The sequence below is a fragment of the Pieris napi genome, chromosome 2 (assembly GCF_905475465.1).
Source record: "Pieris napi chromosome 2, ilPieNapi1.2, whole genome shotgun sequence".
Taxonomy (NCBI): domain Eukaryota; kingdom Metazoa; phylum Arthropoda; class Insecta; order Lepidoptera; family Pieridae; genus Pieris; species Pieris napi.
Window position 1 is genome coordinate 997,121 of NC_062235.1, and position 24,123 is coordinate 1,021,243.

Sequence of the window (24,123 nt, forward strand, 5' to 3'; positions counted from 1 at the left end):
CCTTTGTGTTAGTAAAATGTGACCCACACAATTTTGCGGTAAGTTAAAAAGCTAAAACTTTAAACACTTCATTTTAAGTATCTTCGTAATAAGGCTTTTAAATGATTCTAGATTATTTTAAAATCTATCGTACAAAATCAATCGGGTTTTATTTTTTAATGTTAGAACTGGTAAAGCTCCAGATCTATCAAAAGATTGTAACAAAATATTGACATAGACATTTATTACTAACAAATACACACAAAATAACAATAATCAACGAAAAAATATATTTAGTGAGTGATATTTTTTTCCCCTTTCCCATTCGGTTCGTTTCAAGTGTGTAATGCGTGTGTGCTGTGCTTGTTATTGGCCCTGGCTCAGCATTATGCTGAGGAGGAGAATGTTCCACAGCGCTGGTCATTCTGCCAGAGACCACAGCAGCTAGTTTAGTGTGAATTGCACACGCTCGTACTCGCAAGCCAGTGAGTGTCCATAGTAAATGGTAAGGTGCCCATTTGAATCCGGTTCTGTGAATATGAAAAATATATATGATATGTATATGAAATATTTAATATATGTGAAATATTAGGTTACATATTTATTGTGGCATATAACACGGAAATCATTGCGTTGAAATATAACTCCGAAGGCCCAAAGGAAATAACAATAACAATATTATTTTTCACGCAAAGCAAAACGTTGGTTCACAGCCAAGGACGAAAGCACGATATCAGGGTTGGGAAGAATTTGCAAACCTCTAAGCGATGTCTGCTATAAAAACTATAGAAATATTTTCTTGTCTAGACTATTGTTTTATTTTTAATTTTTTAACCTATTTACATTATGACGTTCTTGATAAACTCTAATTTCCTCAAACAGAATTTAATAATACAATCACATAAATAAGTATTTTACATAAAATACATTATTTTCCTTTATTGTTACGGAAAAGTGTGCTTACACATTTAAATGGGAACATTTACTAAATGTTTAACGCGTTGTTCCCAAAGTGAAGTTCAGTAAACTCTAGCGCTGACATATTATTATCTCAATTTCTTGATGATTATGCTTTTGTGTATGTGTGGCAAAAATGTTTCTCTCGAGTTCCCGTAGTTCCGAGGTGTAAAAAATGTATGTAAAAATTTTGGATCATTTAGGAACGTTGTTTTTATGGGTTACAGGGAAGGGATATTAATATCCGCCTGATATATCCGCAATCTTGAAGGGCGTATATGAATGAAGGCGTAATTAATATAAAACTTAATTAAAAACATACACAGGCCAATATTACTTTACTTTTAAATAATTCATACCTAAATGTGTTTTGTAATCACAATGTTTTCTGTGAAAAAGAATACTGGAAGCTGTCAGCACAATTATCTATTATGAATACAAATTGTTCTTCTGATCTAATCTCTGATTGTACCACACGTTAATTCATTTAATTATGGATGGCATTGCTTACAGAATACATACAATTAAATAGTAGTTCACAGACTGATTTTTGACACATGTCTATGCCCCGCTCTTGACATAAATAAGTCTAATGCTTTTCTATTAAGATTAGCATTGATCTTGGCCTAATGGCTTTAACTTTTAATCCCTTTAAGAGTTCCAGCTTGTGCATTAAAGGATTTTTCATTCTGTGTTCAATTAATACGCACGGTAATTAAGGACATCTTCAGGCATGTCTCAAAGTAATCAGATGTGTGGACACAGGACAATATAAGTGGCTTTGGTTCAACAACTACGTTTTATAGGTGAACGCATATTAAGTTGGGTCAATCTATGTTTCCGATCTTAAAGAATAGTAAATGCCATTTTTTTACCTGTGACGCTTTAATCAAAATCTAACTATAATCTCAAACGCAATACCATTGTTCGCTCATTTTGCGGAAGAACATGGTGACACAATTCATAAAATGTAGTTTTTGGACAGACGGATGATCCGAACAATGTCGGATTTGAAAAACATCCATAATCCACTTTTTATCATATTTTGACACTACATTGACTAAATATTACAGCTACTTTTAAAAAAATACATGTGTTTTAAATTTCAAATTAATAAGTGACGAATTTGATAGACGCTCATAGAAGTATGTGATTTTTCTAGAAAACTGTGTAATTTAATGTTATTATTTTTATTTTGTTTCAAAAGAAACTCTTTTGTTTATTTTCATTATAACAGAATATGAATTAAAAAGTTATGACAAAAAAACCAACATGATTACATATATTATTTTGAAATAGGTGCCCCGTAAACTACTACTACGTACTATTTGTGAGATCCGTCACTATTCTACGACTATGACGAGTTCTTAAATACAACTTACGGTTATTGAAAAATGTTTTTTACTGGTTCAGTAGCTCAGTTAGTAGGGTTTAGTTTACCCACGCAGTGGTTAAATTCAAAGGTCTTGGGATTGATCTATAGAAACAATGAGAAATCTAACCCTGACAATGCAGTATTTCTGTACGCTTAGTTACTTATTTATATTTAATAAGTCTTTCCCTTTGCGGATACTTTATGGCCTCTTAGATCAGTACCAAATAAAATTTAAATAATTTTTCTATTATTCGAAACAATAATGGATTTATCGGAGTCAAGACTGCGCTTCTTTTTAAGTATTTCCTCGAAATACAAATTTGTTTTAACGAAAACATGTTTATAAATCAAGCATGTACGGTTTGTATGTTTTTATTACGTACGTGTAACATTGATCTTGAAATTCTAATACAAACCCAACCTAGGTGATGTTTCATCAAATAATTATCACGTTCGAGCTAATTTTGCGGTATGACATTCGGTTGTCTAAGGAAAAACACATCGTGCGATGTTTGATATTAAACTCGCGATTTCTTGTCCGCGGAAGTGTAGTTATACATACTTTTTTTTTAGGTTTACCGATTTTGATTTGGTAAAATAGTATTGGACATTTAAGAAGAATAATATGCTACTATGGTATCCATAGATAGTCAGTGATTCTGCCATATTTAGGTGACACATCCGATCAATCGAAATATGGTAGTTATGGAATAGATCTTATAAAAAATAAATCTGTATAATTGCTCCGTTTTTTTTTTCATCACAGCGTAAACAAAATTTGACTAAAAGAGTCGAAAGAGTGCTTTCCACTATGTCTGGTTTAGTTTATATAAAAGGGAGTCATTAATAAAATCATAGAATTCATCTTTCGTTCTTATTAAGCACGGACAGACTAATATGTATTCTGTGACATTAGCACATGGGCCTTAGTCAAAATGCCTAAACAGTAGTGTATGTAGAAAGTCAAAAACTAAATTTGTATGAAAACTTTTCGACACGAACTGTCTTGACTAAGGCCCCAGGTCATTTTATATTAAAAAGTTGATAGCTACATACTAAATAGAAAAAAAATGTGTGCATTTGCTCTCTAAGCGTGTAAATCATACCGAAATATTTTTATGCAGTTCATCAATGACTTTGCTAAATAGGTACCTAAATTAATTTCTAAATTAATAAAACATTACGCAATACGCGACTGGTCGTTAATTTCTGAAGGCCTAATTTAAAAACTACGCAAGCTCCTCGCCAGCCTGTACATTACATACATTAAGGTCGTCTATACAGAATATATAAGAATGCATTTAAATAATTCACGCAGTATCAGGGCAGAAGAGGAACAAGCAACCAGTTAAGTAAGTAATTTATTAATTTATAATTTGTCATAAAGTGACTAGTTTTAAAAGTTCAAGTTGTTCTTAATTTGAAGTGTAAAGTCGTGCTTTTATTCATACAAAAACGTGTGTGTACACGCGTTAGAAGTTATACTTCTTCGGCGTAACAAGATAAAAATCTTTTTAATATTTTTATCTTTCGCCTTATTCTACTTTAGTGGAAAAAATGACACTAACAATAGAAAAAAGGTATTTAATACCTTTAATAATTGAAAGTTTTATTATAACGCATTGTCTACGTAGTTAAATAAAGTTTATTTAAATATCACAATTTTTTTTATACATAATTAAAAAATGGACATTTCTTATTTTAAAATGTTTACTATGCTAACTTCACGGTGTCGGTGTTTTGTGACGGTGTACGCGCGCATCGTAAAAATTTACTCTCATAATTTTTCCCTAACGCGCCAAAAGGAGTGTAACTTCAAAAAGTTAACAAATATGTATCACATAATGCTAATATGATATTCTTTTTCAGAATGAAGACAATTTTAGTTTTGGCAGCAGTTGTAGCGGCGGCAGTTGCCTTACCCGCAGATACCTACAACCCAGCGTATGACAACTTCAATGCACAAGAGTTAGTTGAAAATACTCGTCTTCTTAAAAATTATGGAAAATGTTTCCTTGAACAAGGACCATGCACACCTGAAGGAAATGACTTCAAAAGTAAGTAGCCAAAGGCCATACTACAACTTACCTTTTCTAAAGTTTCGAATACTACCTAATGCATATTTAAATATTGATAAATAATGTCCTTGACATAAAACATAATATATAAATACACCCAATCTTCAAATCAAAGATTCTTGAGTTTATTTGTTGGAAATCTTTTCTTCTTATAACATTAGTTATAAGAAAACCTAATAATTAGTCAAACACAGACAGAGAAAACAATAGAAATAAGACCATTTATACTAAAAATTTTTTGATAATATTTATCACAACGGTCAGTGTTTGACACAGTATTTTGGGCTTTTCCATTGAGATGACTCATTATTTATCATATAAAGAGATTTTAATTAATGTCATTTTCAAGAACTGGTTTTATTTGAATTGTGTAATGTTTTTTTAATTACTCTACCAATTGTCAAGGTTATATTTTCGACTCATAATAACAAAAGTTGCAGTAAGAATTATAAGTGATAAGAATATTATTAACAATTAAATTTGTGTTTACTTATTATCTTAGTGTAAGGTCCTGGGTTCAAATCCCAGATAATTGTGTAGTCGATAAATAGAAAAGAGTCCTCCATACCCTAAGGTGTTTATGAGACAGATAAAAATAGTGTCACTAAGATTTATTTATTTTTATCATATGTTATATTATTATTGCCTTTTTTTAACATCATTTAATTATTTTTTGTATTATTAATTTATTTCTATACCATTTACCATGTGACGACCCTAGCTAAGGAGACATCTATTTTAGAAGGTACTTAATTATATATTCTTGCAGAGGTCATTCCTGAAGCCCTAAGAACAAATTGTGCGAAGTGCACTCCAAAACAGCGTGAACTGATTCGTACCGTTGTTCACGGATTTAAAACTAAGCTTCCAGAAATGTGGGAAAAAATTGTCCAGAAAGAAGACCCCAAAAATGAATTCACAGCGTCCTTCAACGAATTTTTGGCGGCTTCCAACTAAGACTTAAAGAGCAACTATAACACCAACTTACAATTACAGCCCAGCTGAAATGGTCAATCTTATATTTTAGTGATAAAAGATATTTTAATGAACTTCAAACTTCATGGTTAGTGTTTCATTAAATTTAAATAAAACAGTATTTTTTTACATTTTAAACAAATTATCACCTTAAGAGATTGTCTAGAGTCTAGACGTTAGCAATCTGTCAATCGCTTAATGACAATTGACCCTTCCAGATGGACTGATACAGATTTGACCATTCCTAACTGTTAACTTTATGGGCAAAATACTCTTAATTTGACTTAAGATTTATTATTTCGTATGTAATTGTTAATATTAATAGAAAAGTAGAAATTGCAGCGTTTAGTAAAAACAATCCTGTATTTCCTTATCATCACATTATACTTAATTTTGAGATTAAATTTTATACTTAGCATAAGTTGATCTACCTGAGAATTTTATTAAATACTGTTTAAATATCTTCTTTTTATTTACCCCATACTCATGATCTTCCTGGAAAGTAGCTTTTTTGGAATAATTTACCTACCTAATGTTGCCATATATACTTCCTGCTGCAATAATCCCTTTCAGTGAACGTTTACTTTCAGCTCTCATGAGGGATTGGAGATAAACCAACTGACTCCAGCATACCGTATCCAAAGTATCATAGTAGGCACTCAGGGAAGAGTAAACTTTTATGAGATCTCTCTCTGACATCGTATCTCTGCCTTTTAAACGTAAACGATTTCTTTACATTTCAAAAAATTAAGAAAAGTCTTCGTGGTCAAAGGTTCCAGTCCGGAGAAGAAGCAGTCGACGCTTTCAAGTCAGCCATTTTGAACACCCCCTCTTTAGAGTGGAATTAATGTTATAATAACTGGTTTAAGCGAATGGAAAAGTGTATTAAGCTACGTGGTGAATACTTTGAAAAACAATAAAAAATACTATAAGGTTCTAGTTGTGTTTTTTTCTGCAAACGACAAAACTTAAAAGGCATGCCTCGTATTTGTCTAATGATTCTGGAGCTGCTTGAGTCTATAATGAAGCTGGGGCCTACGAGTACGTAAACACAGACTGCACAGCTGCGCATTAGAGCATTACCTAATTAACAGCTTTTTCCGTAAAATCCTTCCAGATGTACTTGGCTTTGTAATAAAACATTTTAATGTAGCGTTATAATCATTAACAAACATGGGTATTGAACTTTTATCTATCACGATCCATATTAACGGCCTAATTGGCCGTAAATATAAAGGATTTCGAGCCAGCCACACAGCAACATATTATATTACTACCTGTACTTCGCTCCCTTCATGGTCCTTATGATATCCTTTGTGGTACGGCCGAAGCCATTTCCACATCGGATGAAGAAAAAAGGCTATATAGAAATTAATTTTAAATGCCTATAGCTTCTCCGAGAGTAGTATTTGTCTAGTGGCTTCAGCGTGCGACTCTCCTCCCTAAAGTCGTAGGTTAGATCCCGGTTGTGTGCCAATGGACCTTCTTTCTATGTGCACTTAAAATTTGCTCGAACGGTGAAGGGTGAAAAAACCGGCGAATTTTAACCCCGACGTATGTGTCGACGATAAGTCGACGGCGTGTGTCACGCACAGGAGGCTGTTCACCTAATCGCCTATAGATTAATTTTTCAGCTTCTCTGAATTCTGATTTCAATCTAACAACGCCTACAAACTCTTCGAACTAGGAATGATCTATTTATAAAAGTCGAGTAATTCGTGTAAAAATGTAAATGATTTTTTGCTGTTGGTTTGTATTGTATCCAAGTATATAATAGTGCTTCTACTTTAACAATTGTTTTAAATATTAGTCACTTAATAAAGTTATATTAGAATAAACGAAGCACAATTAAAATGCATTATGAAATAACAGTAAAAAATATCATAACTGTATATTTGCTCATTAGAGTAGGTTGGCGAAAGAAAAATAATATTTTTATTAAACCGGATTGTGGGTTCTAGATTATAAAACCGTTAAATTTTATTATAATGTACATAAAATACATATAATCGTATCGACTCCGCGTTTTTGATCAATATATCTATTTTGTGAGCAAACAAATCATTGTATTTAATGCTAGTCAAAATAGGTTTTAAGTGTTCTCTTTGGTATTAGACTTTCAGGACGAATCAGCTCTGACTGCAACTATTTGAAATGTTATCCATTTAAAGTTAATTTAAACCCACTTCATTTCATCAATTATTTATTTTATTTATTCACACTTCGGTGCAATAAAAATAAAAGAATCGCAAATAACACAATACATAAAAATTATAACGAATGCAACGGGCGGCCCAATAGATTATCTCTTCCGGGCAACTCTAGTAAGAGAAAATCTAAAAAAAGAAAACTGATGAGTGCAAGAAGTGCAGAACCAAATTTTATATAAAAAAATATAGAACCTTAATCTAAAGTAATGCAAAAATAAATATTAAAAACAAACTAAAAAGCGAATGTTACAGATTTATGAATAGCGAATGCAATACAAAAGAAAAGGAAACTCAAGAATTACACAAGTCACGATAGATGAGGATAGGACAATGACATTAATCATCTTGATAAATACTTAACATAAATTAATTGATTTCGACACCTTGAAAACTACCAATCGCACTGCTGAAGATGGAACTACTTGACAAGGATACTGGTTAATAAATGAATAAAATTTCTACGGAATCCTACAACAGGTTAAACAGGTCGACGGCAAAACGATTCCCGCATATCTCAGTTATATTTAAGAATTCGTTGCAATAACAACTGTCTGAAAATGAGAATATTTATAATTCTGTCATTGGTGGCGTTGGCGGTTGCTGACATAACGTACTTCACTACAGCTGATGATAATATCGATCTGGATACGCTGATGAAGAACTCGGAGCTGGTCAAATGGCATATGGACTGTTTCGTCGATCGCAGGCCGTGCGAACCCTTCAGTCAATCATATAAGGGTTAGTTTATGAAAATGGCCCAGGGCATGCTGATTAACGGCTAGATAATATTTTATTTTTATTAATTAACGAGATCACAGAGGTGATTTGTACTTAGAAGAAAACTGTTTTAGAATTTTTCAGGGTCTGTTTAAAGAATAGGTATAGTGTAATACCTTCAATTTTAGTTGTAAGATAACGGATAGTAAACATAATTCTTCTTCTGTACAAACATTACCGGTCCACATCGTATCCCTAACTTTCAAACTACTACTAACTGGCGTGAGACTGATCTTAAATTAAAATATCATGATTCATGTGCACTTTTTATTTTTCAAATTTTTTTTATATGTAATATATATTTTTGCACTTCTTGCCTACCTCATCTTATTTAATACATTTTTTTTCTCACAGTGGTTGCCTGGAAGAGATCGCTCGAAAGCGATAAGGCCGCAAGTTACCCTCCTTTACATTTAATTATATAAAATTTTGATATTGCAATGCAACGAAGTGTTAATAAATAAATCCACTGTGATATTCTAGAAGGGTTCGACTTCCAGCAAAACCATAATTTTTTCGGGTTTGTTGGCAACTTAAGTCTCTTTAAAAACTCGCCTTATTTTTCTATAATATTCCGTATCTTTTTAGACAACATGGTCGAAGCTGTCTCTACTGCCTGCCGGAGATGTACCCTAGCCCAGAAGAATAGATGGAACAAGTTCTTATCGGGACTCAAGCGTGATTATCCGTGGGAATATGAGGCTTTCCAGAAGAAATACGATCCTGATAATATTTATATGGTCACCTTTGAAAATGCAGTAGCAGATTACTAGAACTTGTAATACACGACGCTTCTATGCAAACCAGTTGAGTTATCTTTCTTAGCCTTAAATATATGTTTCAAGTTAACTCACATTACATATATAGAAATACCTGGACATGAAAAATTTAATCGTACATTTAGGGTCTGTTTCACAATGTATGGATAAAGTACCAAATAGCTATGCAACACATAAATTATTTGTAAGATAAATTGTGCTATTTGACATTCATCGGACTCATAACTTATGATGGACTTTATGTGACGAATAGCGCTATCTGACAGTCGTGAAACGCAACAATAGTGTTTATTCTACCAATAAGTAATAAATAGCTAATTTGGAACTTATGTAGAACTTATCCGTACATTGTGAAACAGACCCTTAGGGTAATAAAATTTTTGTGTACATGAATAAATATATTTTTACTGTTTGTGCATGATTATACTGAATCAAAAATTTACTATAGAACTATGTGAAGTTTTCTACTTATGTAAATGAATAGAAAGGAAAGTCACCTATGCAAAGCATTAGATCGCAAAGTTATGTATGGAGGCAACCATAGATGACTTGGCCATTGCCAGGGACTTGTGTTATGGAATCACACAGCATCGCTAATATTCTAAACGCAATATTGGTTTTTTTACTTGCTATAAAAATAGCAAGCAGCAAAAGCAAAAGCTTTTAAAATAACATTTTCATACCTCGAGTGGTAAAAAACTAATTAACAGTATTAAAGGTGATATTTTGTTAATAATACTTACGTTTGTTGTATTTAACCGTATACTTTGAACCGTATATTTTCAATTTATTAAGATTAATTCATTTAATATTTAAATCAAAATCATCATATACCATCACAGTCCTATGTAATCTGTCTGATGTCAACAATATTGTGTATTTAAGTAAATTCATTGTACATATAGTAGTGTTTATTTAAATATAATACTCGCCCATAAATAAATGACAAAAAACCCAAAGAAAGTATTGGCACGGTACATTTTAACAGGCGCTTATTTTTTTGATCCCTTTTGTTATTGTTAATGATAATTTACCATTACCATTGATAATGGTAACGTTCCAATCTATTTATTTTTTAATTAATTTTCCTGCTTTGTAGTTCTGTGGCATTGCTTTCAGTTCTTCTGTTCTGAAACACACTGTCTGCTGTAATACCGTTTTATACATACATACTACATGTAGTCTGTAAAAATTATTGAGCAGTGTTGTTTAGTCGTGCGAATCACGACTGTGCTTGACCGACCAATGGACTTTTCTTTCTATTAACGCTCGATTCGCAACATATGCGGTCTCCATACATCTGTACCGATTCTACCGATTCTAGCATGCTGCGCACGAGACTGTTGTATTTTAAAAAACCAGTATCTTAGAAGCTTTTTTTATTGTATTGCCCTGGTGTTATATAAACGTTAGCTTATTGCCAAAAAGGTACCCCTAAAGACTTAAATGACAAAACTAGCCGATTCCAAAAGTAAGATTCAATCCATTTAAGAATAGGAGCTGATTAGCCGTATAACTTATTCAAAAGTTTCGAGTGAGAAACGCCATCGAAAACTTTGTTAAGGTAAATGGTCTCCAAACACGATCTAACACATCTCAGTTGTGGTTTATCTACGTTGCATAAACCCATTTCGTAATACTATGCTAATAACTGCTAAAAGTGATACTAGAGACTAGAGTATTTTAGCAAGGCGATAAGAATAGAAATACATAGTTTCAAGAAAATGGGCACTACTTTTGCCGTTTTCCATTTGTCAAAAAAAACTCCTGAGGAAAAAGATTTGTTATATATTGTGAGAAGAGGTTCCACCAAATATTTAGTAAATTTGCTTATAATGCCATAAATATTATAAATTTTTAATGCCTAGCTTTACTGAGAACAGTATTGGCCTAATGGCTTCAGCGTGCGACTCTCTTGCCTAAGTTTGTAGGTTCGAACCCCACTTTGCAGCAATGGCTTTCGTTGCATGTGCGCATTTAAAATTTGCTCGAACGGTAAATAGCCCGGTCATTTTAGACATAAAAATAGTGATCAAATAAAGAAAATTCCGACAAAGCCAAATTTTCGTAGAGACCTTAGGTTTACCACAAGGAATAAAGTGTCAAAAGTCCCCATCAGTCCCATGTGAGCTTAGGGACTTATTCGGGGTCAAAGGTCAAAATTTTAGGTTTTTTGGATTTTTCTCGAAAACGGTAAGTTTTATCGAAAAGTACCTCAGAGCAAAGTTGTAGATCTTAAAATTCTCTATAAAAATGATCCCTATAATTTTTTCTCTAAGACTCACTATTTCCCAGATATTGCGCTTGTAAGAATCATGTTCTACATAGTATGCACACATATACCACGTATATACATATTTAGGTACTCAAGCAAGCAAAAATGCCTACTCGTGTCTCTTTTATGTATACATTATTAGTATAACCTGGGAAGGCGCAGCAACGGACAGAAATATATTCTTCTAAAAGTTTATCAGCTTATCCAAAATGCCAAAACTTTATTTTATTTTTACATGCGATGACCGGATGCGATACTACGTCAGAAATGTTTAGAAGGGGCAAAAATTCAGTATTAAAATTATTTGAAGAAAAAAAAATGATTTGATTGACTGCGCAAAAGTATTTACAGAAATTAATTCTTCACCTCAAATACTAATTACTAAAGGAATTCGGTTTCTTCTTGCGGTTTATGGAGCTCCAAAAAAAATTGATTGCATAGATACGTACAGATATTTAACATTTGTAAAAAATACACGAAACAAAAAGCAAGTACAGCTATCTTGTCTTCCTCCAACATCGGCATCTGATAGTCAACATTTGTTTCAAGTATACTATCAAGTCCAGACATGGCAAGGCAATGAACTGAACCCTGAAGTCTGGGGTTGGAAATTGATAAATAATACTTTGGAACCGATTCGAACTTTACTGCCCCCTGCTCCAGAAAAACTTCTTAACACTATTTTTTGCAATTGCAAGAAAGGTTGTAGTGCCAAATGTAGCTGGAAAAAAGTAGGGTTGCAGTGTTCTCCAGCGTGTACCAATTGCCAAGGTATCTCTTGCTCAAATGTTCAATTAAATAAAAGAGAGGAAGATTCATGTGATTGATGAAGAGACAACTGATTCATCTTCATTTGAACAATTTCTAAGCGCTTATCAGGAAGGAGAAGAAGAAGAACAAAAAGAAATTGAAGAAAACATGATTGTTGAAGTTGAATAATATGAAGAGTATGAGTCAGATTAAAGTAATAAAAAAAAGTTTGAACGACAGTTAAACTCAGTAACCCATATCAATAATCTTCATACTATTAAATAATTATTGTTCCTGAAAATAACAATCCAAATCCATAATAAAGTTTCGTGGAATAGGCCTACCGGGGATACCACGTTAAAAAAAAAACGCGCCGAGTACACTACCTCACAGGTGGTGAGGAAATGTGTGCATATTATGTAGAACGTGATTCTTACAAGCGCAATATCTGGGAAATAGTGGGTCTTAGAGAAAAAATCATAGAAATCATTTTTATAGAAAATTTTAAGATCTACAACTTTGCTCTGAGATACTTTTCGATAAAACTTACCGTTTTCGAGAAAAATCCAAAAAACCTAAAATTTTGACCTTGGACCCCGAATAAGTCCCTAAGCTCACATGGGACTGATGGGGACTTTTGACACTTTATTCCTTGTGGTAAACCTAAGGTCTCTACGAAAATTTGGCTTTGTCGGAATTTTCTTTATTTCAATTGTCTAAAGTGACCGGGCTAAAAGGGAAACGTCGCGAGGAAACCGGCTAGACCCAAAAAGTCGGCGGCGTGTGTCATTCACAGGAAGCGATCACCTACTTGCCATTAGATTTATTTATTTATAATAGCTTCTCTGAAATAAGATTTCAATCTAGCAACGTCTAAAAACTCTTCGAGCTAAGATTGATGTATTATAAAAACCAAGTAATGCGTTTAGTAACATTGATAACGTACATTCGTTCACACAAAAAGGTGGTTTTTTGCTGTTTGTTTATGTTCTATCCAAATATATAATTATTATGGTTCTACATTAACGATTGCTTCAAATAATAGTCACTATATTTATTTTTTATTACAGTAAACGAAGAAAAATAAAAAATTAAAATGTTGCTATTATGAAATAATAGCAACAAATATCATATCAGGCTTGGCGAAAGAAAAATAATGTTTTTATTAAACCGGATTGTGGGTTTCTAATTATAAACCATATATAAGTATACTACATATAGGCACTATAATCGTAAATCAGACTCCGCTCTCTGGATCAATTTATATAGAAAATATTTTGAGAGCAAACAAACAATGATTTAATGTTAGTCAAAATAGGTTTAAGGTGTTGTCTTTAGCTAACACGACCTCTAGTATTAAAGTTTCAGGATCAGTCATGGATTGATTGCAGAAGAAGGACAGGAAATTATGGTTAATAATTGAATAAATTTTCTACGGAATCCTAATATAAAAAGGCAAAATGATTACCGCATATCTCAGTAATATTTAAGAATTCGTGGCAATAACAACTGTTTGAAAATGAGAATATTTATAATTCTGTCATTGGTGGCGTTGGCGGTTGCTGACATAACGTACTTCACTACAGCTAATGATAATATCGATCTGGATACGCTGATGAAGAACTCGGAGCGGGTCAAATGGTATATGGACTGTTTCGTCGATCGCAGGCCATGCGAACCCTTCAGTCAATCATATAAAGGTTAGTTTTATGTAAATGGTCCCTAGGCCATTTACATGCTGATTAACGGCTAGATATTCACTTTTTTGGTTTTATTAATTAACGAGATAGCGAGATTTTTCCTGTTTAGTTTTTTTCTTAATAACTATATGTAATGTGTATTTTTGCACTTCTTGCGAATAAGCGGTTAGGCCGCCAGTTTTGCAATGCAACGAAAAAAAAATCCATTGTGTATATCCTAGAAGGGTTCGACTTCCGACAGAACCATAATTGTTTCGGGTTTGTTGGCAACTTTAGTCTCTTTAAAAACTCGCCTTATTTTTCTATAATATTCCGTATCTTTTTAGACAACATGGTCGAAGCTGTATCTACTGCCTGCCTGAGATGTACCTTAGCCCAGAAGAGTAAATGGAACCAGTTCTTATCGGGACTCAAGCGTGATTATCCGTCGGAATATGAGGCTTTCCAGAAGAAATACGATCCTGATAATATTTATATGGTCCCTTTTGAAAATGCAGTAGCAGAATACTAGAACTGGCACTATACACGACGCTTCTATACAAACCAGTTGCGTTATTATTATATATATATATTATTTAGGGTAGTTAAATTTTTGCGTGTACTGTGTGCATGATTATACTGAATCTACAACAAATCAATAAATAAATTTACTTAAAAACTATGTGAAGTTTTTTAATTAAATCTATAGCAAGCCAAGTTACCTATGGATGCCTCCTGCCTCTAGTGCCTGCACCTCCTACACTCTGTATTGCCAGTTTTTTAAAAATCATTCTTAAAGTCTGAGTATGTTGTTAGCGGAGAGATACATCAACGCTGATATTCTAAAAGCAATATTGGTTTTTTACTTGCTGTTTTCGCTTATAAAATAACATTTTCATACCTCGAGAGGTAAACCACTAATTAACAGTAGAACTTGTGTTAATAATACTTACGTATATTATTTTTAAACTTTGTTTATTTTTTTGTAGGTCTTAACCATTTTGAATTTATAAGGATTATTTCATTTAATAATTAAATCATTATTACCATGTGCCATCACCATACACTATGTAATGTACCTAATGTCAAAAAATATTGTACATTTAAGAAAACGCATTGTGTATATATTAATTTTTCTTTTAATATAAAGCTTTAAACGTTTATAAGTATTTACAATACTCGCCCAAAAATAAATGGCAAAAAAAATGCAATCAAAATCAAAATCAAAATTCGTTTATTCAATTTAGATGCTTTTTAGAGCATGCTTATGAATGTCAACAACGTTTACAAAATTCGCGAAAGAGCAAGACTACGCCATCCGTTCGCAAAACTACCAGGAGGCCTTGTTCTGAGAAGAACGGGCAAGAAACTCAGCAAGTTTTGCCCTCCCTTTACATTACAATTATTCAAAGGAAAATGTCATAAACCACAACGTCATTAAAGTTACATAAGTCTAAAAAATAAAAAATCTGTTCTGTGATTTACCACATTCACCATTACACACATATTCATAACACTTCAAAGATTGACTGGTCTGGGCGTTACTGCATACGATTTTTTGCATTTTCTGAGAAGATTTACTATGGTAATATATATATATTTTTTTTTACCATAGGAAAGAAGAGATTTCAACAAACTGAAAGCACACCAACTTTTTGAAAAATGCTGATATTTTGACGGGTGAATTTTCGATTGAAAATTAGGGTGTTTTTTCGATATTAATTCAAAATAGGGTGAAAAAATAAATTTTTTTATCAAATAAATTACAGCGTATTTAAGACATAGAAAGGTAAGTTTTCACCAAATTTCGTTAAAAAAAAGAAATTTGTAAAAGATAAAAATTAAAAACCAACAACTTGGTTTTTTTAATTTTTCACATAAATTTTGAGGTTATGTGAAAAATGTGTGAATACAAAAGTTTTAGATCTTTTTATTACCTACAACTTTGCCATTTAACTTTCTTCGATAGGACTTTTAGTTTTGCCGGAAATCGAGATAAACCGTTTTTTACCCTTAAAACTCCCCCCCCTACCCCTTCCCGACCTCAGATCGCCCGTAAATTATTTTTCCTTTAATTTTTATAATATTATCCTCCCTTTCCAATAGGTTTCATCCTACTATTATTTTTTTCACTTTTTATTTATTTTAAAGGCTATCTGCACTGGTCTATCTGTTTAAAGGCAGTTCCAATATTTCACTAGGAATCATGTTATAGCAGCGTATACTTAGGCCCATAAATGAAGTATTTATTTTCTGCAACCTGTAAGACGGCTGGAAAAGTTTTTCCTTATTTCTTGTATTCCTATTGTGAATGTCGCTGTTCTTTAAAAGAGAACTAATATTACTACGCACAAAAACGATACAGTTGTAAATATATTGGGAAGGTCAAAATATCGATTTTCTTGAAAAAAATTCTAAGTGAAGTGCCTGGGTTCAAGCAATAAATTGACCTAATAGCACGTTTTTGCAAGATAAAAATAGATTGTATATCTGCTGCTTTGCCCCATAAAAGAATTCCATACGACATAACGCTGTGAAAGTAACTAAAATATACTATTCTGGCAGTTTCCTCGTCTGTGAGTTGCCTAATTTTCCTAATAGCGTATTAGACCAGTCATTATAGACATTCGAAATCGAAAATTTGATAATAATTCCAAAAGTTTTCAAACTTCGGTCAAGTGAATGGTACATTGGGACGACAATAAATCTCATTTTGCAACCTTGTCCGCAGTCCGGAACATTGTTAAAATTGCAATTAAATTAATTTTTGCTGTATGGTCGTGAAAAAAATTCCAAAAGTTCTGCAAACTTGGGGAAGTTTTCGATATAATATTTCATATCACGTATAAAATTTGCAACCAACCTTTTATTTAAATATATTTTATTTTCGATATATCTGTCAAATTTGCAGAACTTTTGGAACGTTTTCCTTCAGTTTAATAAAGAAAAACATTAATTTTTAATAACAAAAAATGTTCCGTACACTTAGGTTGGTTGCAAATTTTATACGTGATATGAAATATTATATCGAAAACTTCCCCAAGTTTGCAGAACTTTTGGAATTTTTTTCACGACCAAAACTTATTTTTAACAATGTTCCGGACCGCAGAGCAGGTTGCAAAATTTTATAGTTTGTTTTAATACCACTCCCGACCTTACATCAAAATTTGAAAACTTTTGGAATTATAATGAATTAATTGTCTTGACTGACTGGACTATATACCGCAGAACTAAGCTTGTCAGAAAGTTTAGTGATATGCTGACTCCATTGAAGTTTTTGGTCTATTGTAATGCCCAGAAATACCGTAGAATCAACTAAATTTAGTTTTTCATTGTTCAATTTAGGCTCTATAGTTGTAGTTTTAACATTAGGTAAAGTAAATCTTATGCATTTTGTTTTTGTGGCATTTAATTGTAAATTATTTGCAGAAAACCAGCACACTATTTCAGAAAGTGCATTGTTCACATCGTCAAAATTTGTCAAGAAAAGTATTTGCACGGAACTCTTTAACAGGGGCTTATTTTCTTGTTCCGCTTGTTATTATTAATGATACTGATAATGTTCCAATCTTTTTCTTTTGTTTTAAAGTTTTAATCATACAAAATTGAGATTTTTTTAATTTTCATGATTTGTAGCTCTGTGGCATTGCTTTCAGCTCTTCTATTCTAAAACATACTGTTTTCTGTATACATATTATTTGTAGTCTGTGAAATTTATTGAGCAGTGTTGGTTAATCGTGCGAATCACGACTGTGCTTGACCGACCAATGGACTTTATTTATATTTGTGTATTTCCATTCGTACGTATGAAAACATCGTGAGGAAACCGGCATGTGTAAGACACAAGAATCGGCAGCGTGTCAGGCACAGAAGGCTGTTGGTGTTAAAATTTAGTAACCGTTTAGCGTTTTTGTAAACCCTTGATTCGCAAAATATGCGTTGCATAATGCGGTGTCCATACATCTGTACCGATTCTAGCTGCGCAGCAAGCTAGAGACTGTTGTGTACTTAAAACAAAAACAAGCTTCATAGAAGGTTTTTTTTATTGTAGTGCCCTGGTGTTATGTAAACGTTAGTTTATTGGCAAAAAGTACCCCTAAAGCCATTAACGACAACAAAAAATTGCCGATTACCGATTTAATTCATTTAAGAAAGTGAGCCGATTAGCCGTAGCTAAATAACTTATTCAAACTAACATTGCCAGGAGGTTTGCAAGTGTGTTGCCGGCCTTTTACTAAGCTATACATTAGCATAGGGGTAGGAAGTGCTGCTGCGCTTTTTATTTACATCTGACTAAAAAGTATTTAAGCTAGGTGTTGAATTTGTTTTCTTTTTTGGAAATAAAACGCCGATTGGCCATTTTTTGAAATCTTTCTAAGAGAAAGAAGTCAGTTCTAAGGGAGTTAACGCCGACAATCCCAGTGAATAGCATCTCCCAATCGCATTTTTGTGAGCATTGCGGCAATTACGATTAGTCGGGATTAGTCAATTTAGGTTCTGGTTTGCAATTTAGGTTCTGGTTTTCAATTTAGATTCCATAAAAGGTACTTTCTGGAGTTCTAAAATAGCGGTTTTTAATAATGGTTCCAATATATCGGTTATGTAGTATGCAGTTTAGATGAAATCATGATGATGGAAAATATTTCCCGCAGGCCATCGTTTCGGGCAACCTACCACATGCTTTTAGCATCAGCTGATTTTAGTAAATGTTGAAAGCCAATAGGGCATTATGTGTATGAGCATAAATTATACAATTTATGCTCAAGTCAAAGTCAAGTAATATACATACTACCTTCTTGCCTATTAGATAAAGCAATGATCATGAAACAGATACAGAAAATTGAGGCCCAGAACTAAAAAAGTTGTAGCGGCTAAACTGGTTTGACAATTACAGTTTTGTTATATCCCATTGTTGTAACCAAACATAGCCGCATATATAGACAACCGATAGTATACAGATTCTTAAAGGTTCTCATTTCGATTCCGATTTCTGTTGAATTCCTAGCAACGGAACCCATAAATACCGATACTTTAGTGGGAACCTTTTAAATCCGTGGTTGGAAGGTAATTTAGGATTACCGGCTAGGTAGATTTAAATATTCAAGGGAAGATGTAGTTTGTCCTATGTCAAACAACAAGAGTGGCTCACTTCACAAATTTATTCTAGCCATTTTATGAAATAGCTAATTGGCCATTTCATTTATTGGCCGGTGTATTAAATGAGTGTATTGCTATAATTTGATTCTAAAATTACATTTGCGTCAAATACTGATAAGACTTATCAAATAGCTACTTAAATGTGTAAATTTATTCATTAAATTTGTACAAATAGGAAAAAATATAATTACTAGGAATGAAATAGTTTCGTACTTATCAGTTTTTGTACACTCATTTTAAATATGAAAACTAAAATTCATTTAAGGTTATCTTAATAATATATAAACTGAATACATTTATATATACTTTTATTGTATGTTCTAAAATCTGGACAAGATAGTCGAATTTGTCTCTAACATAAATAGCACGAGAGGTAACGCGGGCAGCGGGCCTTGACTCGTCCATAAATATTATTAGGATATTTCCGGAGTTATCACTCGGGCCCGGCCAGTGACAACTACCCACGAACTCTTTAAGGCCCTGTTTTTTTCCTAAATGCATTACTTGGCTTTCTGTAAAATATAACGTGTAAATTTCAAAATCATGTTCTATATACGTCATAAAATGAATTCAAAGTGTCAAAAATTGGCTATGTTTGGTTTTTTTTTATCAAGCGAAGTTATATAAATCTTTCAAAATGGATACATAAACTACTCAACTCCACCATAATATATTTTTCGATTCGCCTTACTTCAAATGGAAAGGAATAATGTACTTTTTTGGAGTTTGGCGACCAGATCGGTCCTTAAGTTAATAAAGTCCCTTTTTAGGAAAGTGGAGATTTCGACACTCCCCTGCTGCTTAGCTTCTCGGTCACACTTCTGCCTAATTCCGTGCCTGATAGGCTTATGATGTAAGGGTTAAAAAAAGACTATTATAGTAATATTCCATTTTGTTTTATGTAAGTAGGTGTGAAGATATGCATGTCCGATTCGCCAGGGAGTAAACATGAAGAGTAAAACTAAACAAGTTGTTTTCTTCTAATAACTTTGTTTTATATAACCCAGTTATAGAAATCGGTTTGATAAATGAAGGGATATACCTAAACTGAGCAGTGTTGGCCTATTGGCTTCAGCGTGCGAGTCTCATACCTGAGGTCGCAGGTTCGATCCCCGGTTGTGCACCAATGGACTTTCTTTCTATGTGCGCATTTGCTCGAACGGTGAAGTAGAACATCCTGAGGAAACCGACATGTCTTAGACCCGAAAAGTCGACGGCGTGTGCACTGGAGTCTGATCACCTACTTGCTTATTAGATTTAAAAATGATCATGAAACAGATTCAGAAATCTGTGGCCAAAACCTAAAGAGGTTGCAGCGCCACTAATTTATTTTATATACCTAAACTTATATTTTCAAGTGTATCCTTCTTCCTCAATTCGGAAATTTAAAGTTCGATAAAAACTATATATTTAATTTATATATTTAACTAACCTCGGAGGACCCAGGAAGTCATTTAATTCAACATTATTAAAGTATTGCCTCATTACTTTTCTTAATTGTGTGTAACTTTTATATTTTTTTACACGCTTTATATTAGCTTCACCTGTATGTATGTATGTATGTAACCGACTCCTTCGGACTCGATTTTGACCCACTTTAAACGGACAGATTTAATTCAAACTTTGTACACTTATAAAGAATCAGCGACAATATAATAATTTCATAGGTTTATCTCGAAAAAACAATGAATTTTTTTAAGTCCACAAAGCAATACGATTAAATTGAGACAACACGTATTGCTGCTAGGAGTAAAAAGTGGAAAATAAATATAGTATAAAAAAAACTATAAAACACGCTTTTAAAGCACATCAAACTAAAAAGTGAAAAATAATTCCTAATTTAGGCTGAAAATGGTAATGAAACTTTTTAGTTTGATGTGCTTTAAAAGCGTGTTTTATAGTTTTTTTAAACTATATTTATTTTTTTCATCTATGGTATTATAAACAATAACACTATTGACGTAGTTTTACGGTTGGTTACAGATACCGGCAAACTTCTTGAGTACTAAACAAGGGAGTGGGGGAAAGTTTGCGCATCGTACACATACGAGCAAAAAAAGTGTGTAACTATTTTATTTAACTGTAGAATACTTATTACGTAGATAACTTTTAAAAATAGTTTTCATTTTTGTAGATTGTAAGTGTATATCAGCTATTATTGTGAGTTGTTAAATATAATTTTTTCTACCTTCTAAAATATGATTACAAGAAATGAAAACCGGCCAAGTGTGATTCAAGCCATACCAGAAAAAAAATTAAAGAATATATTTATTTATGTATTTATTAATAATCCCAGCCTATATATGTCCCACTGCTGGGCACAGGCGTCCTCTCAGAACAGGAGGGCTTGGGCCATAGTTCCCACGCGGGCCCAGTACGGATTGGGTACCTCACACGCACCATTGAATTGCTTCGCAGGTTGGTGCAGGAACATCTTCACGATGTTTTCCTTCACCGCAAAGCTCGTGATAAATTTCAAATGTAATTAATAATAATCGTGGAAGAAATATTTAAATAAATTAATCATCAACAGTATTTGTCGAATTGTGACGCAGTAGTCATAGTCGCTAGTTTTATTTTAATTAGTATTTAACCAACCGTAAAATGACGTCAATAGAGTTATTGTTTTTAATAACATAGATAGTGTAAAAAAAATATAAAATTTATAAACGGTTAAGAAAAGTAATTATTCAATTACTTTAATAGTTTTCGAGGACAGTTAATAGTAAATATATAGCTTTTAACAAACTTTAAATCTCCGAAACTGTAAAAGTATGATTTCCCCCTCCCCGACAAAAAAGGCGTCCTAACGGATCCGGATGATCCAATCACGATAGCTAACGACAATTTAAAATCCGTCCCCCCGGCAAATAATAGTCAAAATCAGAATAAAACCCGCCTTCACCAGGAAAAGCAGGAAAGGTGGATCTTTACGTCGTACTTCACTCACTCCAGTGAGTTTTCGTTACCCGCGACGGCCCAAGCCGAGGTCCGAGTAATTCAGGAGACGCCCTTGCGCTAGTCGCGGGAAAAACGTTTTGAATTTATTCAGTTATAATTCCCTAATTTCGTTTTGGAGTTTGTTGTAAAAAATAATACAATTTCTATTTAAGGAGTGCTTTATCTTCTGGAGCCTGGTTGGTGATACGCTTATATTTGTTCTGTTTCGAATATTACTGGTGAAAGTCACCATTTGTTTTAAAATTGTTTATATTATTTTGTACATACAACAAGGCTTCAAGAATATATTGACCAGATAGTGTCATAATATTTAAGACTTTAACTTATTCCGTAACGACTGCCTTAGGAAAACACAACAAATCCCCCGAACTGCCCGCTTCTGCACCACAAATATGGATTAAACCTCTCCAGCAGCACTTCACAGTAGAACACCGTAGGACATAACGCTGTGAAAGCAGCTATGATACACATTTTTAGTTGTGTCCTGATCGAGTTCAGCCTATTCGATAGAGTCTCTATGTGTGGGACCTACTGGAGTTTACTATGTATTGTTATGCCTAGTAATACAGTTTTGTCACCAAGGTTTAGTTCACTGTCCTTAACTTTCAGTTTACCAATATCTCGCTTCACGTTAGTAAATTTAAATCCAATACATTTTGTTCAAATGAAGGTATGCTGATCCTTCCCTGTAAGTACTAGACTCATCTTTCCCAGCTCTGACTACAAAAACGAACGGCCCGGTTTGTGAAGTACTTGACATAGTATTCTAACTAACTAACTATAGGCGTGGAGAGGCGGACGCAACTGTCGCATCGCGTGTCGTGAAGCACACGCGTTTTAGGGCTTTAGTAGGTATGCATAAGAGCTAGTGTATGCACAATTCATTCCCAAGGGAAAAAACTATTCTTAATGCGAGAGTACAGAACCCTCCATATAAAAAAATCTAATATTATCTGTTATGGCGTGCCCATCGGCTACGATACAAAACATTTAAAAGACAATAGATGGTCATTACAACTTTCCTTACGAAAATAATAACTGTACATTTTAATTATCGATAAACAAGTAATACATTATAATATTTATTTTAAACAATGAAATTATTATTAATATTATTAGGACAAATAAAACCTATTCGTTCTCATTAATTGGTATGTACAAAATGTGGTGTCAGGATGGTGTAATATATTAAAATTGCTTGCGTACTTTTAAAGTATTAATTATACGGTATTATTAACCGTATAATTAATATTTAAATGTTTTCATTGTTTAAAAAAATATTATAATGTATTACTTCTTTATCGATAATTAAAATGTACTGTTTTAATTGAAAATAATGTTTATAAGTAACAACTATTTGCTAATTACGTTCAGTCGTTTCAAACGAAATGAAGTTGCTACTATTGTCAGCCCTACTCGGGGTCGCTCTCGCTCATTTATGCGGTAAATTTACCACCGCCGACGACCACTACGATGTCGCTGCCATGTTGAAAGATCCCGTTCAGGTGAAATATTATATGGACTGTTTCGTTGGAAGAAGGATTTGCGAACCATTTAGCTTTTCATATCAAAGTAAGATGTCTTTGATCAACACGATTTTTTTTTAAATCTTTATTTATTTATTTTGTTATTAAGCTTAAACTACTAATTATTTTACAAAATCTTACATCTAAAATGTGTGACAATTAACGTAAACATAAGTTTCACAAAAAAAAACTTATTTATATTGAAAAGCTATCGAAATGTCTATATAACTAGACTAGAGCTTTTCAATAATCGTGATCAGGGTGCCTTCTGTGCTTCTACCTGTCTTCGAAACAGCAGCATTAGAAGTAAATCTAAATTAAAACTTAGCTTTATTCAGAGCATAATTTTTTTTTATTTAACAGGGAGCAAACGGGCAGAAGGCTTATCTGATGTGAAGTGATACCGCCGCCCATAGACACTCATACTGCCAGAGGCCTCGCAAGTGCGTTGCCGGCCTTTTAAGAATTGGTACGCTTTTTTCTTGAAGGACCAGAAGTCGAATTTGTTCTGACTTGTGATGACGACAAGTGGCTAATTTATTATTAAAATTAAAATGTAAATTATTCTAACATTCTCTATTTCATTCGAAGGTTCAAAGCTGTTAATTTATATATTTTTTGATGCATGATATATAGTAAAACATA

At 33.0% G+C, this 24,123-nt stretch overlaps 3 protein-coding genes across 3 annotated transcripts; all 3 read left to right on the forward strand.

Moving 5' to 3' along the window:
* The first annotated feature begins 3,529 nt into the window (after positions 1-3,529).
* Positions 3,530-5,823, forward strand: LOC125060637 (allergen Tha p 1-like). Its single transcript, XM_047665615.1, has 3 exons — positions 3,530-3,663; positions 4,181-4,368; positions 5,159-5,823. Exons 2-3 carry the CDS (start codon positions 4,182-4,184, stop codon positions 5,344-5,346), a joined length of 375 nt encoding a protein of 124 aa, XP_047521571.1. The 5' UTR covers positions 3,530-3,663; position 4,181; the 3' UTR covers positions 5,347-5,823.
* Positions 5,824-8,084: 2,261 nt separating this feature from the next.
* LOC125060571 (ejaculatory bulb-specific protein 3-like) lies at positions 8,085-9,258 on the forward strand. Its single transcript, XM_047665515.1, has 2 exons — positions 8,085-8,312; positions 8,940-9,258. Exons 1-2 carry the CDS (start codon positions 8,132-8,134, stop codon positions 9,122-9,124), a joined length of 366 nt encoding a protein of 121 aa, XP_047521471.1. The 5' UTR covers positions 8,085-8,131; the 3' UTR covers positions 9,125-9,258.
* Positions 9,259-13,641: 4,383 nt separating this feature from the next.
* Positions 13,642-14,425, forward strand: LOC125060616 (ejaculatory bulb-specific protein 3-like). Its single transcript, XM_047665575.1, has 2 exons — positions 13,642-13,855; positions 14,182-14,425. Exons 1-2 carry the CDS (start codon positions 13,675-13,677, stop codon positions 14,364-14,366), a joined length of 366 nt encoding a protein of 121 aa, XP_047521531.1. The 5' UTR covers positions 13,642-13,674; the 3' UTR covers positions 14,367-14,425.
* Positions 14,426-24,123: the final 9,698 nt, after the last annotated feature.

Excerpts from the sequence above, each read along its gene's own strand:
- LOC125060637 (XM_047665615.1), top strand. The coding sequence starts at position 4,182 with ATGAAGACAATTTTAGTTTTGGCAGCAGTTGTAGCGGCGGCAGTTGCC. Across the intron at positions 4,369-5,158 it reads TGAAGGAAATGACTTCAAAA|AGGTCATTCCTGAAGCCCTA; the intron begins GTAAGTAGCCAA and ends ATATTCTTGCAG.
- LOC125060571 (XM_047665515.1), top strand. The coding sequence starts at position 8,132 with ATGAGAATATTTATAATTCTGTCATTGGTGGCGTTGGCGGTTGCTGAC. Across the intron at positions 8,313-8,939 it reads CTTCAGTCAATCATATAAGG|ACAACATGGTCGAAGCTGTC; the intron begins GTTAGTTTATGA and ends GTATCTTTTTAG.
- LOC125060616 (XM_047665575.1), top strand. The coding sequence starts at position 13,675 with ATGAGAATATTTATAATTCTGTCATTGGTGGCGTTGGCGGTTGCTGAC. Across the intron at positions 13,856-14,181 it reads CTTCAGTCAATCATATAAAG|ACAACATGGTCGAAGCTGTA; the intron begins GTTAGTTTTATG and ends GTATCTTTTTAG.